General features: G+C 39.4%; 1 protein-coding gene across 3 annotated transcripts in view; it reads left to right on the top strand.

Annotated features, from left to right (window-relative positions):
- LOC139452956 (suppressor of fused homolog) overlaps positions 1-18,602 on the top strand; it is a 41,087-nt gene that overhangs the window by 397 nt on the left and 22,088 nt on the right. For 2 of the 3 annotated variants that reach the window (XM_071234579.1, XM_071234577.1), the window contains exon 1: positions 1,254-1,613. In XM_071234579.1, the coding sequence (XP_071090680.1) occupies positions 1,453-1,613 (161 nt within the window). In that variant the 5' untranslated portion in view covers positions 1,254-1,452. Of the gene's footprint in view, positions 1-1,253; positions 1,614-18,602 lie in introns of those variants that run through there. The other variant, XM_071234578.1, reaches the window with a different exon arrangement.

Genomic DNA, 18,602 nt, shown 5'->3' with positions numbered 1-18,602 from the left:
TGAGTGTTAATAACTGTACTGTATTTGTACAACAGACTATCTGCGTTTTCAATGATGCATATATATCATTTGGTTTCTTTATGCCGTTTAAAATAAAACACACAATTTGATAACTAACGTACTCACCAGCGAGATATATAAAATAGCAAATGGCGAATGAAAACATTTCTCTAAAACAACACCATTTGAACATAGAAAAACTTTATATACATGCAATCACATTGTTTCTAATAATTCATTATCAAATCTGTCTGAGATGAGAGAACGTATAGAAAGAAGTACAAGTTTATTTACCTTACCTCCCTGGACAAAAAATGAACTGTAGGGGCAAAAATATCAATGACAAGTCTCCAAAGGACGTAAACACAAATTAAAAAAAATAATCGCGTTTTTCATTCTGAAACTAGAAACCTAGCAGGTGCAATTATTTACAAAACAAACATATTTCGTCATCAATTTATTTATAATTTGTAATAAAATCGAGAAAATGAGTGCTTAATTCTGTATGACCTCAGTATGGTTGGGTCCGATGTTTATTTCGAACATACTGCAAAAATACAAATCGAAAATGAAACCTGTCTATGGATAACATATCATTCTGCAATTAACACTCAAAGGTTACTATTCAGTGTACTCTACCGTTGTAACGCCGTAAACAAGCAAACTTAATAGGAGATTGAACTCGTTAACAAACCAAACATAGCAGAGCTCATTGGCTACAGTAATATGCTTCCAATTAGTGTGACGGAAACAATCATCTTGTGGTATTTGTTAACGACATGTGCTAATTGTTACTGTGTGTCTATTGTTAATCAAGCGGAACACGCTGTCACAACTACAAAATATCTGTACAAGTTATTTGTCATACATTTTTACTTACGTTGTGCTTCAGTGTCGTTCACATGACGTATTAAAATTCTGTCTGATAAACCCTATTACAGTTTTGCCGATGCACATACGGACAGAAAGATAGCACGCTTATCATTTTCCCGAAGGAAGTATTTTAAGAAATAACAACTAGTTGTTCTGAGTATGTATTTTTTCAATCAAATTACTATAAATAATTACTTTTTATCAGTATTATTACATTTTGAAGTTAGTTGAACATTTTCTTTCGTTGTAACTCTGAAAAGATATTAGGAAAATCAATAATGAACTAATCCTGTAAGTAACGTCACTGCGCGACTGTATGGGTGGTCCAACAGCGGAAGATGTTTTGGCTGTTCCACCAATCAGGTACGCCGACCGAAATGACTATTTGTTGCCGGTCACTGTATTGCTAGTGGTGCAAGACACATATAAAAGGACAACTTTGTTGCTAACAGACAGTTTACGAATATATGTAAACGAACTGTCACTTAGGATTGCAGCAGTGTGGAATCAACCATATTTCGATCACTTTAATTACCGAAGGGAGACAACGGAAGAGCCAGATGCCACAGTGAAGCTAAAATGGAGGAGAGAGAGAACTTCTACTCGTCTACGGGTAGTTACTCGTCCACGCCCGGCGTTGCTTTGACTCCACCGGGATTGGAAGCAATTTATTCAGCATGTCGGAGACTTTACCCTACTCAGCCGAACCCTTTGCAGGTCACAGCTTTAGTGAAATATTGGTAAGTTTAACAAGATTTCATGTTGACAAGCCCTTTTTTGACTTCCATCAAAACAATGCTTCAACATCTTGCCATCTCGTATGATTCATTCTGCTCTGATTTGAGATCCTCAAGCAGCAGCATATTGCCAAATAGGACAGATTATTCTAACGCTTTGTTACTGATCGAGGAAACGAAAAAACGTCAACTTCTCATGTCAGTACTTCTGACAGAAGTAGCTGCAAGCATTGACTTAAAAAAATGATTCATTACTCTAGCCTAGTTTATACTTGTGATAAATAACTTAGTTGAAGATTTCCATTTGTTATAGATGTCATACAAAACACAACCATTGTAACCTTAAAATGTGTGTTAGACTGATGAAGTGTAACAATAATTTCAGAAGGATGTATTCTACCTTCCATTAGCTAAGATTAACAAGCATGTTGTATATGTCGTATGCATATACATTCTTACCGTATAATTATTATTAATTATCAAATAATGCTTGTTCCAAAGTAGGAACTAGTACTGATTTTGAAATAAGTTAGGGAAGTGGTGAACATAGGCTAAACTTATTAAGATACATTCTGACTGTATGTGACTGTACATGTGGACGAGCTATCTGCTGTGGTTCTGATAACTGCCCTAATTAGGATATGTGCTTATTGTGTATTAATCTTATTGATCTTCCATATTCTGATGAAATTCATGAATACTAAAATTGCAACTCATATTTTAACTAGATGTTCTACAGATAATTTTGTAAAATCAGATCCATGATAGGAATCATGTCATATTCTCATATCTTTGCATATTTCGAAGACTTCCGCCCATATTCCCCCTCAAATTTATATAATAAAAAGGATTGAGCAGCTATGCATAGGATATATAACTTCTGGAGGGGCGATACAGGTAGAAGTCTTTCCCATATTAGTAATCTGTGAAAGGTTCAAAATAGCTACTTGTCAGAGATTGTTGAAAAATCATCATTAGTAGTTTTCTTACCCAATTTTTGGTGATTTATGAACAAATTAGCCAAAATCAATTATAAACATGTTTGATTAAGCCTTGATTGTTGTTTCCCACCTACTTCAGTAAACATTAATAGCCTGTTGTAACTATGGCAGTTTGCTTGTTTTTATGTCTGTTATACATGCTATATGCACATGATGTACATGCAAGAGACCCATGAAGATTCTAGTACCTCTAAGCTTTATTTACCATACTATTTCACTAATCCCTGTGTTATCTTTAATTCATGACACAGTCATCACAGATCTAAGATTTACTTCTCTTGACTAATTTATACATCTATGTTTCAACTTTGATACATTTATGGGACCAGGGTGCTAACTGGTTTTGCTTGGTGCAGCTAGCTTTTCATGTCAACATGCACCTGGTACAAGTTAAATCAAGTTAATTAAATCAAGAGGTGCATAATATGTGTACATAATATTGCACTTAAAGTGAAATCATGTTAGTTTGGACCTTTTAAGTACTGAAACCTGCTTTCCTGATGTGTACCGTTAGGAACTCACTCACCGGTATATGATGAAAGGGTCACTACCAGAGGCCTCTGTTTGTTAATCATGTTAATCTGGAAATTTGTTAATCCAGACAATGTTACTTGGAATCATCCAGATTAATAGGGTTTCACTGTGGGTCTAATGTTATGAGATGTATAATGAGGAGGTTAGAGTTTGTACAAACAGTTACTGAAATGAGGGAATTTTCCTGAGGTCTTCAATGGTATTTGAATCAAAGAGCCCCCTGAATCTTTTTACTTTAACATTAACAAGGACCCTTTGATATTCATGCTGAATTTCGAACAGTGATAAATTATGTTTTCCTAAGAAAAAAAAATAGGGTGTTCCTTAACTTCTTTGAGAAGTATTTATGATAAATGTGTCAATAAACATGATAAATAGTCAAAATATTGTGAGTAACTTCTGTATGCCTATGGGGCGGTCGGGTAGCCTAGTGGTTAAAGCGTTCGCTCGTCACGCCGAAGACCTGGGTTCGATTCCCAACATGGGTATAATGTGTAAAGCTCCTTTCTGGTGTCCCCCGCAGTGATATTGCTGGAATATTGCTAAAAGCAGCGTAAAACCATACTCACTCACTCACTCACTCACTCACTCACTCTTACAACTGGGGCGGTCGGGTAGCCTAGTGGTTAAAGCGTTCGCTCGTCACGCCGAAGACCTGGGTTCGATTCCCAACATGGGTATAATGTGTAAAGCTCCTTTCTGGTGTCCCCCGCAGTGATATTGCTGGAATATTGCTAAAAGCAGCGTAAAACCATACTCACTCACTCACTCACTCACTCACTCACTCACTCTTACAACTGGGGCGGTCGGGTAGCCTAGTGGTTAAAGCGTTCGCTCGTCACGCCGAAGACCCGGGTTCGATTCCCAACATGGGTACAATGTGTGAAGCCCATTTGTGGTGTCCCCCGCCGTGATATTGCTGGAATATTGCTAAAAGCTCACTCACTCACTCACTCTTACACCTACTGACAGAAATAGCACTGCAGTCAATGCTCATTCCATTTTTTATGGACTCTTTATACTCTTTAGTTGTAATGTATTTTTTATTGATGAATGATCTCATGATACAATTTGATACTTGTATTGTGTCTTAGAGTAATGCGATGTAATGAATGGCAGCATATTGTTACATCCCTTGTTGCTCCCGGGAAGATCCGCGTTACCATTGGTCTTCAGCAACCCATGCTTGTCGGAAGAGGTGACTAAACAGGATCGGGTGGTCAGACTTGCTGATTTTGTTGATAGCGTCTTCTGACACCCTGACGGTATGGATCGTTAATCACCTGATTGTCAAGTCTAGACTAGATTATTTACAGATGGCCGTCTTACGGCTGAATATTGATGAGTGCAGCGTAAACAAGAAACAAACAAACAAGACAACTCTTGTTTATTTTGGAGTCACATGGGTTTGTCAATTTAAGATTTACTGTCACTTCCGAACAAAAATCCGAGGAAAAATGAAGACTCAATTTGATGATGCCCGATTTATTTTGAATGTTCTTTTTTTGGCTCAAAGCAGTGTTACATGTTGTTGCCATTGTACAACTGAAAAAAGTGTAATACTAAAAATAAGCTTGTTCATTAAAAGAAATAGAAAATGGGTATTTACTGAGCTTGGAAAGTACTGACAGAATTTTAAAAATATATGCTTCAGTTTAATTCTACTTTTTGACATATTTATAACATTGTTATGCATGTTGTTGGCCCATGTTTTAATTTACAAAAATTACTTAACAATAGAACATGGAGAAAGGTTTTAGTATCATTGTTGGACTGAAATGAAACTGCTATCCTTACTGCTGATGTTCATTAAGGGGGGACAAAAAAGACCCGTGAAGATCCGGGGTAGAATAGGTCTTCATCAACCCATGCTTGCCGTAAAAGGCAACTGTGCTTGTCTTAAGTGGTGACTAACAGTCGGTCAGTCTTGCTGACTTGGTTGATGCAGTTGTCATCGTATCTCAATTGCGTGGATCGATGCTCATGATATCAATCACTGGATTATTAACAGACCGCTGTCATATAGATGGAATATTGCTGAGTTCGGCGTTAAACAACAAACAATCAATCAATCAGAAAAAAAAGTAACATGTCAGCAATTATATAAAACTATTCCATTTTAGCAAAAAGATACTCATTCTGATGAAGGAGTAGAACATTATTCATTTTGGTGAAGGAAAGAATGTTATGCATGTTTGTGTATGAAAATAACTATTGCCACACATGCTGCGAATGAAGCCTAATATCAAGGAGTGAACTGTCCGCTTAAGTATTTTGTCAAGGATCCGTACTGAAGGGAATGAACTGAAATTGTTTAAGTTTTGAAGGATTCAGGGTGGTCAGGTAAATAGGGTGTGTGCATTTAACACAGGAGACTATGGTATGGTTCTATGCATATAAATTACAAAGTTATTTGTGCTCGGAGCAGTGTAATAGCTGCATAGTTGTTGAAATTCACTGATGCACCATTTTATGAAGCTCATCGATGCGAATCACAATCGCTTCAGAGAAAACCGGTGTAGTGTTTCACAAATTGTTTTAATTATCTGCATATCAGATGTTTAAAAGTTGAAATTGATAGTTATTTTCGCAATACATTGTCCGTTGTTCCGTGAAATTATTCAGTACACTGTTCAGTTGGATTATATCTCTTGTATGCTACTGTAGCATTTGAAACCATGTCAGCTTTTGTTTTCAACATTAATATTAAAATTTGAGTACATTCATGCAGGTTTAGAATAGTGTGATGCATAGTGATTCTGCTGATTAAAGAGGGTGTTGGGGTAGCCTTTGGCTTGTCACGCCGAAATGTGTTTGTTTGTTGTTTAACGCCACTTCCAGCTATATGACAGTGGTCTGTAAATAATCGAGTCTGGACCAGACAATCCAGTGATTGACATCATGAGCATCGATCCACACAATTGGGAAATGTTGACATGCACCAACCAAGTCAGTGAGTCTGACCATCCGAGGCATTAGTCGCCTCTTACGACAAGCATAGTTGGCTTTTACATCAAACATGGGTTGCTGAAGACCTATTCTAACCCAGGTCTTCATGGGTGTTGTCACGCCAAAGACCCGGGTTCGATTCCCCCACATTGGTACAATGTATGAAGACCACTACTAGTGTCCCTGGGAATATATGACTGGACTATGACTAAAAGCATCTAAAACAAAACTTTTACACTCATGAAGAAAGTATCGCTGTATGTATCGTATCATGAACACTGTACCACATTGTATCACAAACAAAAGCTTGCAATACATTAACATTAACACTATTCAAATTGTAAGTTAGGATCATTAATATTTGGTGGGATATTTTTTTGTAGTGAAAACGAAGCACACAATTTCAAAACAATGCCATATATTAGTGATCCCTAACATTTTTGTTCAATATATATTTATTTAAGTAGGGTTCTGTTGTTTATTTAAGTGTATTCAATACTTAATGATAATTATATGTCCTACTCCATTTTATCACCTTATTTTAGCACCAGGACATTTTAGCACCAGGACATTTTGGCAAATGTATACTTGAATTTTATTCAGTCACAATTACATTTTAGTAAACAATTATTCAGTTTTTGACAAAGATATGGAGATAGTTGTGCTTGACAACAACTAATTCCCCTTGTGGAATCCATGTATGTTAATGATCAACCACAATCTTTGCATGTATGCATTAAAAACAAATAACCATGAACTTTGCCAAATTAGTTTTCAGGGAAACTGCTTGTCAATTAATAATGAGAGTTGATTCTTCAGGAGATAGGCCCCCTGGGCCTTCCTTATCTCTGTGGGGGGTCATGAGCTTCTGTGTGGGGGGTCTGGCCTTTTCACATCACCCAGCTACAGCAGCAACAGACCATTACTAAGCACTAGATACATTATACATGATCAGAGCTCTATGCTTGTTTTGCAGCCCCAAACATGGATAGTGAATATTGATACCTGATTGATGACAAAATGTGGTGATGGGGATTTGTCTGTATTAGTAACAAATATCTAGATTTTGTATGCTTTTGTGTTAGTTAAATGGACCATGTGATGGTATTATTTGAAATTATGGCTGTCACAATCGGATTCTTGAGACAAAGCTTATTGATAAGGCTTAAAAAAAAGTAGTGTGTATTTAGCCTCTAACACTGACCTGTAACAGCACTACCACAAAACCTGACCCCTGAGTGTACAATATTTGGCAAGTCTAGATTCCCTGTACTTCTTTCTGTTCTATACTAATAGATAATTTTTGCAAAAGGTGATTAAATATTAGTTTAGCCATTTTGGTTTCTATTTGGTATAGTGTTATGTTATCCCCCACATAATATATTCAGTGTTTTGATCAACAATATTACACCTGGTTATACTGTTTCTAAATATGGCCTGTAGGTAATTAGTGTTTCGGTCACTATGAAAGCTAAAAAACTCAACTTTTTAACTTTCGATGCTTTTGGGCAGGGCGGTTGAGTAGCCTAGTGGTTAAAGCGTTCGCTTGTCACGCCGAAGACACGGGTTCAATTCCCATCATGGGTACAATGTGTGAAGCCCATTTCTGGTGTCCCCTGCCGTGATATTGCTGGAATATTGCTAAAAGCGGCGTAAAACCATGCTTACTCGATACTTTGGATCTGAGAGTCAAATGAGCTTTATGTTGTGGCATGGTTGTCCTGTCATCTTATTGACTATATATCCAGGTGAGCTACAGTGCCCGAGGGTCTATTTTATATCGTCTTTTTATCTCCTGCAATACGTTTTGAGAGGGGGTTATTAAAATGGACTCTGTCCATGCATCAGTGCAACATGTCGTTTCCAGAACAGATCTTGAATAGCATACAGCGTTTCTTCACCAAACTTGGCACAGATTGGTCTTTTGGTGAACTGGTGCCTTTTGATGATTTGGGATTTTTGAAAATTTTATTTTGACAACAACTTTAACCTAGGCTGAAAACGAGGGTGGTGTTTGTTTCTGGAGCATGTGTTGAAAATGTTAAAATATTTCTTTAGATAGATCTAGCTGTGAACTGTAGCCTTTTGATGGTTCGGGATTTTTTAAATAAATATTTTTTTTAGTTTCCATGGCAACAAGTTTCACATATTTATTCACGACAAGTATTTACCATTGGGTTTGGATTGTGATCAGGTTCTTATTTTTAGGCACTTGTATACCAACATAGCTAAAAGGTGGATGTGGTCTTGTGGATGACAGTGGTTAAATTCCAGTGTAGTCTCTCAGCTAAGGAACAATTACATGAAATACTTTAAAATAACATCAGTAATTTCTTGTCCTTGGTATTCCACCAGTTCATGAGATAGTAACATGTGCCATTTTTTTTAAATAGAGTTGTCATTTTGACAGAAAACAAGAAGTTTTATACTGTTTCCTCTCAGTGGGCAAAACCTGTTGAATGATGTTGAGTATGTTGTGGCGCTTCCCAGCAGTTTTATTTTTATTTTTGTGCTTCAGGGATACTTGTTATTTTGGGGTTTATCCTTGATCGTGGAACCATTTTGTTGTGCAGATCCTGAAGCATCTTTGAAACTCTTTTATGTTAGTTAAATGTTTAACTTAGTTACATTTTGTCTCTCATATCAGACTTATTTTATGTTATTCCATGTTAGGAAACTCGCAGAATATGTCCCCAATGCCCCATGGTTGTCTCTCCATTGGGATTCTGTGAAAGAACCCCATGCTTGTCTCCCCGTGGGTTTCCAGGGCAGAATAGGTCCCCAGTACCCCATGCCTCTCTCCCCGTGGGTTTCCAGGGCAGAATAGGTCCTCTCTCCATGGTGACCATGTGGAAGAAAGCTCACTTGGAGGTGTAAATACCCCATGCTAATCAACAGAGCCAACTGACGAGGGCTTGGTTGGCACGTGTGTCATGACTTATTCAGTTGATAAATATCCATTTATGGTTAATTTTCTTCAGCATTACCAATTCATAAAACAGATACAAAGAGGAAAGATGTAATCAATTTTGTAAGTTCTTACATTCATTTGAAATATCCAGAGCTTAAGATAACAGCAAAAAATGAAATACTTTTGAAGACTTATCAGATTCGGTGTTGACATTGGCTTGATACTGCAAGGAAAGTTTATGGCAGGAGATTAGAGGTACTGTTTAAACTGCTAAGACAGCTCTTGAACATTATTTCAGAGGGTCGAAACAGGTTGAATTTATCTGCCCCCAGGGGTTTCTACAGGTCTTGGGTGCATGTGAAGTGTATGAAAAAGACTTTGTCGTGGTTCATTTGGTAGCGGGAGAGCCCTTGCTGACAGTCAGGTTTACCTCCGCCACATGTGGAGATCCGGGGTGGGTGGTGGCAAATGCTGATAGGCCTTGTCGATCAGTGGGGGGACGTAATTTAGTCTGGAGCTGTACCCCCTGGAGGGTGAGGGAGTCGGGTGGGTGGGGGGTAGAGGGGGGTATTAATTTAGGGTAGGTAGGTTTGTGTTACCCCCAGTGTACCTGAAGACTTTGCTTGCGTGTGAGCGGGTTTGTGTGTATGTGGTGTGTGTAGGCAGGTGAGGAAGAGGGATGGGGATGGGGGTTGGGGGGTGGGGAAGAAGTGTAGGGTGTGCCTGTGTGTGTGTGTGTGCCTGTGTGTGGTTGGGGTGGAAGAATGAGATGGGCCCATCAGAAGAAGGTTCAGAGTGTTTTGAAGGATGGGGAAGGTATGTGCTTGTTGAGGGTTTGGATTGTCATTTGTTCCAGGCTCTTTTAGCTCACCTGCTCTGGACAATAATATTATGGGCTGCTGGACATTGTTTTCAGTAAAAAATAAATCACTCCTCCTATTGTACGTTTTGTTGCTTGCTAAATTTTTCTTTTACAAGTGTAAATTTAGTTTAATAAATCCAACTTGAAACATATTTAGCAAAAGCATAGATATGTGGCATTGAGATACAAATGTATTTTCAAAAAGATGAACTAAACAATTATTTACAAATTGGGCATCATATTATTTACTGTTTGAAGAAGATTGATTGTGTCCCTTGAAAACCTTAAATTGTGTCGGGGCAGTCGGGTAGCCTAGTGGTTAAAGCATTCGCCCGTCACGCCGAAGACCCGGGTTCGATTCCTGACATGAGTACAATGTGTAAAGCCCATTTCTGGTGTCCCCTGCCGTGATATTCCTGGAATTTTGTTCAAAGCATCGTAAAACCATACTCGCTCACTCACTCACTCACTTAAATTGTGTCACCTTTTTTATTTTAGGCGTGGAGCATATATATGCATAGCTCATGTTTCAGTCAGGAGGAATGAAAGTACTCTGCGAATGGATTGAGAAAAAATTATCCAAAATCTCTTAGTTAATTTGTAGAGACTAACATTTAGTCCCAGAAATAAAGTTGAAGTTACTTAAACATATACATCGACAAATAAAAAGTAAAATCCAAATACAGCCCAGAACATTATGCTTTTTATTTTCAGAGCTAGATGCTGAGGTAATCAAGACTTGCCAAATCATTCTAGACTTGAGTTGGCTTCATTATATAAGTTATTCTTTTGGGTCTTATCAGGGAGACAAACTAATGTTGTATATGGGTTGCACTGCCCGGGGTACAGCTATCTTTTTATGTCAGGAATTCTGAATAAAAACTGATAGTTTTTAAAACCTTTTGGAAGCAGATTTAGTGAAATGAGGATTTGTTAGATTATCAGAATATGAAATGTTTTGGTCTTAATATAAATAAGTGAAAAGAAATGAATGAACGCGTCACGGCACTGCCGTGCTGGGGTAAGTGGTTAGTCAATGGGTTTTGTTACAGTGCAACAAGGTATATCTTGTGACATCAGTGTGTGGGAGGTGTCGAATTTGTCGACAGAACTCTGTGATCAGTCGTGTGTTGAGGTAACCTCGGTCGTAGATAAGGTTTGAACAGGGGGCCCATAGGGTCGGGTGATGGCTTGATACTGTGGTGGGAGGGAGTGATCGGGTGCTTGAGTGTGTGATGGGTCAGGGAGTGATCGGGTGCTTGAGTGTGTGATGGGTCAGGGAGTGACCAGGGTGCTTGAGTGTGTGATAGGTCAGGGAGTGATCGGGTGCTTGAGTGTGTGATGGGTCAGGGAGTGACCAGGGTGCTTGAGTGTGTGATAGGTCAGGGAGTGATCGGGTGCTTGAGTGTGTGATGGGTCAGGGAGTGACCAGGGTGCTTGAGTGTGTGATGGGTTGGGGGAGTGATCAGGGTGCTTGAGTGTGTGATGAGTTGGGGGAGTGAACAGGTGCTTGAGTGTGTGATGGGTCAGGGAGTGACCAGGGTGCTTGAGTGTGTGATAGGTCAGGGAGTGATCGGGTGCTTGAGTGTGTGATGGACTGGGGGAGTGACCAGGGTGCTTGAGTGTGTGATGGGTTGGGGGAGTGACCAGGGTGCTTGAGTGTGTGATGGTTTGGGGGAGTGACCAGGGTGCTTGAGTGTGTGGTGGGTTGGGGGGTGATCAGGGTGCTTGAGTGTGTGATGGTTTGGGGGAGTGACCAGGGTGCTTGAGTGTGTGATGGGTTGGTGGAGTGATCAGGGTGCTTGAGTGTGTGATGGGATGGGGGAGTGATCAGGGTGCTTGAGTGTGTGATGGGTTGGGGAGTGACCAGGGTGCTTGAGTGTGTGATGGGTCAGGGAGTGACCAAGGTGCTTGAGTGTGTAATGGGTCAGGGAGTGACCAGGGTGCTTGAGTGTGTGATGGGTCAGGGAGTGACCAGGGTGCTTGAGTGTGTGATGGGTCAGGGAGTGACCAGGGTGCTTGAGTGTGTGATGGGTTGGGGGAGTGACCAGGGTGCTTGAGTGTGTGATGGGTCAGGGAGTGACCAAGGTGCTTGAGTGTGTGATGGGTCAGGGAGTGACCAGGGTGCTTGAGTGTGTGATGGGTCAGGGAGTGACCAAGGTGCTTGAGTGTGTGATGGGTCAGGGAGTGACCAGGGTGCTTGAGTGTGTGATGGGTTGGGGGAGTGACCAGGGTGCTTGAGTGTGTGATGGGTTGGAGGAGTGACCAGTGTGCTTGAGTGTGTGATAGGTGGGGGAGTGACCAGTGTGCTTGGGTGTGGGATGGGTTGGGGGAGTGACCAGGGTGCTTGAGTGTGTGATGGGTTGGGGGAGTGACCAGGGTGCTTGAGTATGTGATGGGTTGGGGGAGTGACCAGTGTGCTTGTGTGTGTGATGGGTTGGGGGAGTGACCAAGGTGCTTGGGTGTGTGATGGGTTGGGGGAGTGACCAAGGTGCTTGAGTGTGTGATGGGTTGGGGGAGTGATCAGGGTGCTTGAGTGTGTGATGGGTTGGGGGAGTGATCAGGGTGCTTGAGTGTATGATGGGTTGGGGAGTGATCAAGGTGCTTGAGTGTGTAATGGGTCGGGGAGTGATCAGGGTGCTTGAGTGTATGATGGGTTGGGGAGTGATCAAGGTGCTTGAGTGTGTAATGGGTCGGGGAGTGATCAGGGTGCTTGAGTGTGTGATGGGTCAGGGAGTGACCAGGGTGCTTGATTGTGTAATGGGTCGGGGAGTGACCAGGGTGCTTGAGTGTGTGATGGGTTGGGGGAGTGACCAGGGTGCTTGAGTGTGTGATGGGTTGGGGGAGTGACCAGGGTGCTTGAGTGTGTGATAGGTTTGGGAGTGATCAAGGTGTTTGAGTGTATGATAGGTTGCTTCTAATGTGAATTCATATTTAATTCTCAGCTCCCTTGGGAGAATACTACCATGCAATATTACTGGCTTAGGAACATGGACCAATACCCTAAGGGAAGTTGAAAAAGATGAATGATTAACGCAAGATAGAATAAGGGATTGACACTGAAGGGGAGTTGGGCGAGAGCGTGGAGGTGGTAAAGATAATGATCCAATTGTAAAAAGTATCCGCACCATGCCAATCAATGAGAAAAAAAAAATCCCAGGTAAATCCAGATGGATAAAATTTACAAAAAGTATGAACGAGATTTGCCAGAGAATCAATGAATTGAAACTGATGGATGATTGCCGACTCTCTGCTAACTAGCCAGAAATTTTGGACTTTGTCAAGGGGACTTATTCATCTGCTAGACAAAGTTTCTTTTGTCCAAGTGCAGGGTTATTGTGAATTGCGGTGTTAGTGTTACTGATAGTATGTTATTATGTGGAAGTACTGGGATAGTGAGGATCACGTTTCCCCAATTCGCAGATGTAGGGGGTGATATTTGATGTGGCCCTAACAAGTCTCAGTTGACATTAACTGGTTAGAGTTAGCTTTGATTATGGCTGATCAATTTCCTTGTCTTGAATTTAATGCTTGCAGTCTACCATATGTTGAATGTGGAGATATTAGGGGGCAACATTAAACTTTTTTAGACCGGTGTTCATGATCGAAGTACTACATCTGTTGGCAAGGTTTGAGCAAATCAGGCTTGACATAGGCGAACAAAAATGTTTCTCATTATCGCTGCTGTCGGTGTGTTGTGTCTTTTATGTCATTGATATTATACACTGCGCGTGCAGGTGATTCCCAACACACTTCAGTGACATGCATAAGAAAGTTAATCATGGCATTTATGATAAAACAATACACTGAAGTTTGTTTATTATGAGGTATAAGGATGCTCAATTTTGAAATAGATTGCCTGTATTTTGTATAAATGGCGGTTCACGTGACCTTGTCGTCTAAGGTGCCGCAATTCACAGTGCAGAGTTGAGTCCCTTGGGCACGCCAACAACCTATGATATTGGGTTCGAGACCTGCATTACTTCAGGCTTTCCTCCCACATCAAGCTGACACACCGTGATATAACTGGAATACTTCCTAAGCGGTGTTAAACCCTATTCACTCTATCACTTATATAAGCGGATAACAAGGGTGGATTTTGTTTCCAGGTCACTTCTTTATGTCCGGAAGCCTTTGAGGGCCAGTTGATTTTTTATTTTTTTTCAATAAATGTGAGATTGAAATATCAAGATACTAACTTGAAATTTCAACTTATCATCTTGAAATTTCAAGGTTAGTATCTGGAAATTTCAAGAAAATAATTAAAAATAATGACCCTAAATGGCTTCCGCATTTATGTGCTGTATTCATGTTATTTTCACTGTAAATATATTTACCATCCAGCACTATCTGACTGAAGTGAATGCTTGTTACGGCATTGGTAAATATATTTACCATCCAGCACTATCTGACTGAAGTAAATGCTTGTTACTGTACCGGTAAATATATTTACCATCCAGCACTATCTGACCGAAGTGAATGCTTGTTATTGTACCGGTAAATATATTTACCATCCAGCACTATCTGACTGAAGAGAATGCTTGTTACGGCATCGGTAAATATATTTACCATCCAGCACTATCTGACTGAAGTGAATGCTGGTTACGGCATCCAAGATATTCACATCCAGCACAGATTTAATATTATAGTTGACTTGCTAAGGCGGCCTACGTATGTTGTCATTCAGAATTAAATGTAAATATTCAGATACACAGTTAATTTATACATGTTTTGACAAACCCAAACACTTTTGTTAGCATAAATCCTCCCATATTGATATTAAGAAAGAATTGCTTTTGAGTGATAAGTGGGTGGTAAAAGGGCACATTGTGTGATTAATTATTGAATGTTTGAGTTTCTTCAGATTTGAAAAACTTTTTCACTTCATGTTGAGAACATTTTAAGTATGTTGAGATATGAAATGAAAGCAAATGTTTGATAAGAATATAAAAATAGGGGGAAAAGAGCCTTTCATGTAGATAACAACCCTTTCATGTAGATGTGTAAATATGTGTTGCTTTCCAGTTGTATATATACAGAATGTGACAAAATAGTGCCGTTCAATCAGGGTTTTACATTACCTTGTGAAAATGAGTCATGATGTCCCCTTATCATATATATTTTTTGTGGGGGTCTCATTTTAAAAATTTTAGAGTCATGATTTCTTTACATTACAGGGGGGCGGTCGGGTAGCCTAATGGTTAAAGCGTTCGCTCGTTACGCCGAAGACCCAGGTTCGATTCCCGACATGGGTACAATGTGTGAAGCCCATTTCTGGTGTCCCCCGCCATGATATTGCTGGAATATTGCTAAAAGCGGCGTAAAACCCAACTCACTCACTCACTTTACGTTACAGTTGAGTTCGTAGATATATTTGACCGCCTCCGTGGTTTAGTGGTAGAGCGTCCGCCAGGAGAGTGGAAGGTTGGGGGTTCTATCCCCGGCCATGTCATACCAAAAGACGTTAAAAGATAGTACTTGTTGTTACCCAGTCTGGCGCTCGGCTTTAAGGAGCTAAAACAAGCACTGGTCTTGGACTAGTACAAGCAGCCACACACACACACACACACACACACACACACACACACACATGCACATGCACATCGCTATATAGGTTCAATAATGTTCCATGTGACGTCAAACCCCATTTTCACTTCATCTCACCTCAGATATATTTAATTCTGAAAGTTTGTAGATTTGTTAAATTTTGAATGCCTAGTAGAGTTCGAGTCAGTATTTCTTTTTAAATCTTGTAAATTGTCAGTCTGAATTTAGATTTCATAAGCGAATGTATTGCGTCAGTTATGACTCATATCAAAAGGTTTTGCGAATATTTTAGAAAATTATTGTGTCAAATATGCAGAAATGTAAAACCCTGTTCTATACCTCTTTGGGTAATATTTTAAGAATAAACAGTCACTTTACAACTAAAAATGGCAGCCAAGTCGCTACAGAGTAAATACAATATGTTTACATAAGATGGCTTAAGATCAACTTCTCTTTGTCAAGAGAACTAACAAGAACTAAAATGAACTAAACATGTTGGTAATTAAAACCAGCCAGGCTTTTCAAAGGGAGGCCATTAATTTTTAATAAGTTTGATTTATGAAATTGGCTAACACTTCAATGTAGGTGGTTGAAAAATATATAAAAATAATGTTCAGTTTCTTCTAATTTTAGATTTTGTTTGTCGGTTGGTCTTGTAAAGAAACTATTTAACATTATAACTCCTGACTGTGGTGTATATGCACCACTGTTAGAAGCATGGAGTTGTAATTCCTCGTGGTGGTCTCTCTGAATTCATGCCTGCTTGCACCTACTGGTCAGTAACTAGAAATCTCCCATGTGGGAGGTCAGTTCATTCAGCGATAATTACCATCTTGCTAAGACGTATGTTATTCTCACCTGATCCATGGGCGGGGATTTCACTATGGATGCCTGACTACCTGTGTCTTGACGAGAAGAAAGAGCCTGGCTAGAGGAATGTCGGGACTTAGCAGGGGAGGGATAACTTCACCATGTGTTGTATACAGCAGCTAAAAATAGTTTTCTTCAAAGTTGGGGTTAAGTTCTTATTTTCCTATATTCAGAGATATTTTTTTTACATTGTGTTTTGAGATTGCATTCAATACGATAATATATAACTAAGAATTAAAATCTCGTCCTATTTATTGGTCCTGTTATCAGTGAAATACACATGATACAGGTTACCTTTACAAACCCATGATTGGTTATTTTACATATTAACATGAATTGGGAAATTTTAAAAAGTTTCAATATTTGATGACAGTTGCTGTAGACTTTGAGCTGAATATTTGTCTCTCAGCTGGTCTAGATATATCCCTGTACTACAAACCAGTGATTTGTTAATCCAGAAATTTGTCACTGCGGATGATTTTACGGGATTGGTTTGGCCATGGCATCCAGGAGTTTTTCACTGTAAGCAGGTTTTGTATGTATACTGAACCAAATAAGTTAGGGATCCTGAATATGTTTGGGGATATTTTTTATGAAATTGTGTGCTCAATCTTCACTTAAAATACATTCTTAAAACTATTCATGATCACCAACCCTTTTTATTCAGTATATGATGTACATGGCTGCAAAAAATAATATTAATACTATAAGTTCTCTACAATCATCATAAATATTATGCCCTGAATGATATATATGCTATTTCATTATTATCCTATCAGATCCAGCAAATTATCACCATCAGACAATCAAAATGATTAATATTGATTATTTCAGGAGAAATACAATGGCAATATTATGATGTGGGATGTCAGGGCGGGGTCGGGATGATATAGTTGATTATCCCGTGGAGACCCCACATGGAGCATGTTTACCCCCACAGCACATTAGACTGGAGGATTCCCCCACCTTTTCTCATAGGGAGATGCCATAACTTAGTGTTGGAGAAAAGGGTAGTGACAGCGTCACAAAGACTCCCTGTATGTGGGACTTCACAGGGGGGCACCTAGTGGTTGAGAATATTGATCCAGATGCCCCCATGTGGACTATAGCATGTATACACGGCCAGGCAGGCCGGGCTCGTATACACCAGCCGGGATATATACAGCGTATACCATGGTGGGGGTGCTAGAGATATGGACATGCTTGGCAGATTAGGGTCTGGGGAGGCCAGTGATAATTAGTTGTGTTGTTGTGTTGGTTGAAATGATTTTTTGATATGTCAGGTGCTAACTGATTTAGATTTCCACATGTAAACCGCTGTGTTAAGATTAATGTCTTTGAGTTGGGGATGGTATATTGTAGGGTTCAGTCTTTGAAGTTTGGAGAGGGAACCTTTGATTATTGTTAGCGCTTCAGTTTTTAGCTCACCTGACTGAAAGTGAAGTAGGCTTATGTTGTGGCGCTTTGTCGTCCGGTTGTTTGTACGGCCTTAACTTTTGCATTTTTTACATCTCCTTGAAACTTCAAGGCCTACAAGTTTGAACTTTGCGTGAATGATACCACCTATGGTGGCATATTTTGATTTTTAATCAAGACATGACCTTTGACCTTTACCTACACTAATATTTCTGAACATCTCTGAAACTACATGGCCAATGAAGCTGAAACTTTGTATGAATATCAGCTGTGAAGTCACAGAATTCTGATCCGACTCGACACTTGGCCATTACAGCGGCCATATTGAAAATATTATTTTTGCCCATTATTTTGGCATTTTTCATTGTCATTTATCATTGTCATTTGTCTTTATGATATTTTTTTGTAGCAACATATAATATGTTGTTGGGCATATTTTTATTTTTGATCAAGTTACAACATTAGGTTTTAATGTACCCACTTTTTTCTAGTGTTGCTGCATTTTTGACATCTATGGATCTATTATGAAGTTATTATTTCACAAATGGTTGGAAATATTGTGATACTTGTTCAGAGATCCAAAATTATTAATTTAATACCATTTGTTGGATAATCGACACAATAGATATGTAAATATGAGGTATGACCACTATTTATTTTTTGCAAAGTTTGAATTTGGTTCAGATGTCAAATGTTTCAAATGTTTGTTATCTGCTTGTGTCGTCGATTCCACTTGTCAGCAATCTTGATGAAGACTTAGATTAGGATAGTAGAATTACTATCTTTCTAATCTGGATTTTTAGAAAACAGATACATTTATGATTGTTTATGTTGATCTGATAAAACTGGTTTGCGATAAAAAACCAAGAGTGAATGACCTTCAGGATACATCATGTAGATAA

This window comes from Haliotis cracherodii, unplaced genomic scaffold (assembly GCF_022045235.1).
Source record: "Haliotis cracherodii isolate W230 unplaced genomic scaffold, xgHalCrac1.p SCAF_9, whole genome shotgun sequence".
In the NCBI taxonomy this organism is placed as follows: domain Eukaryota; kingdom Metazoa; phylum Mollusca; class Gastropoda; order Lepetellida; family Haliotidae; genus Haliotis; species Haliotis cracherodii.
The sequence above is the reverse complement of the archived record's forward strand: the minus strand, read 5'-3'. Positions and strand labels throughout refer to the sequence as shown.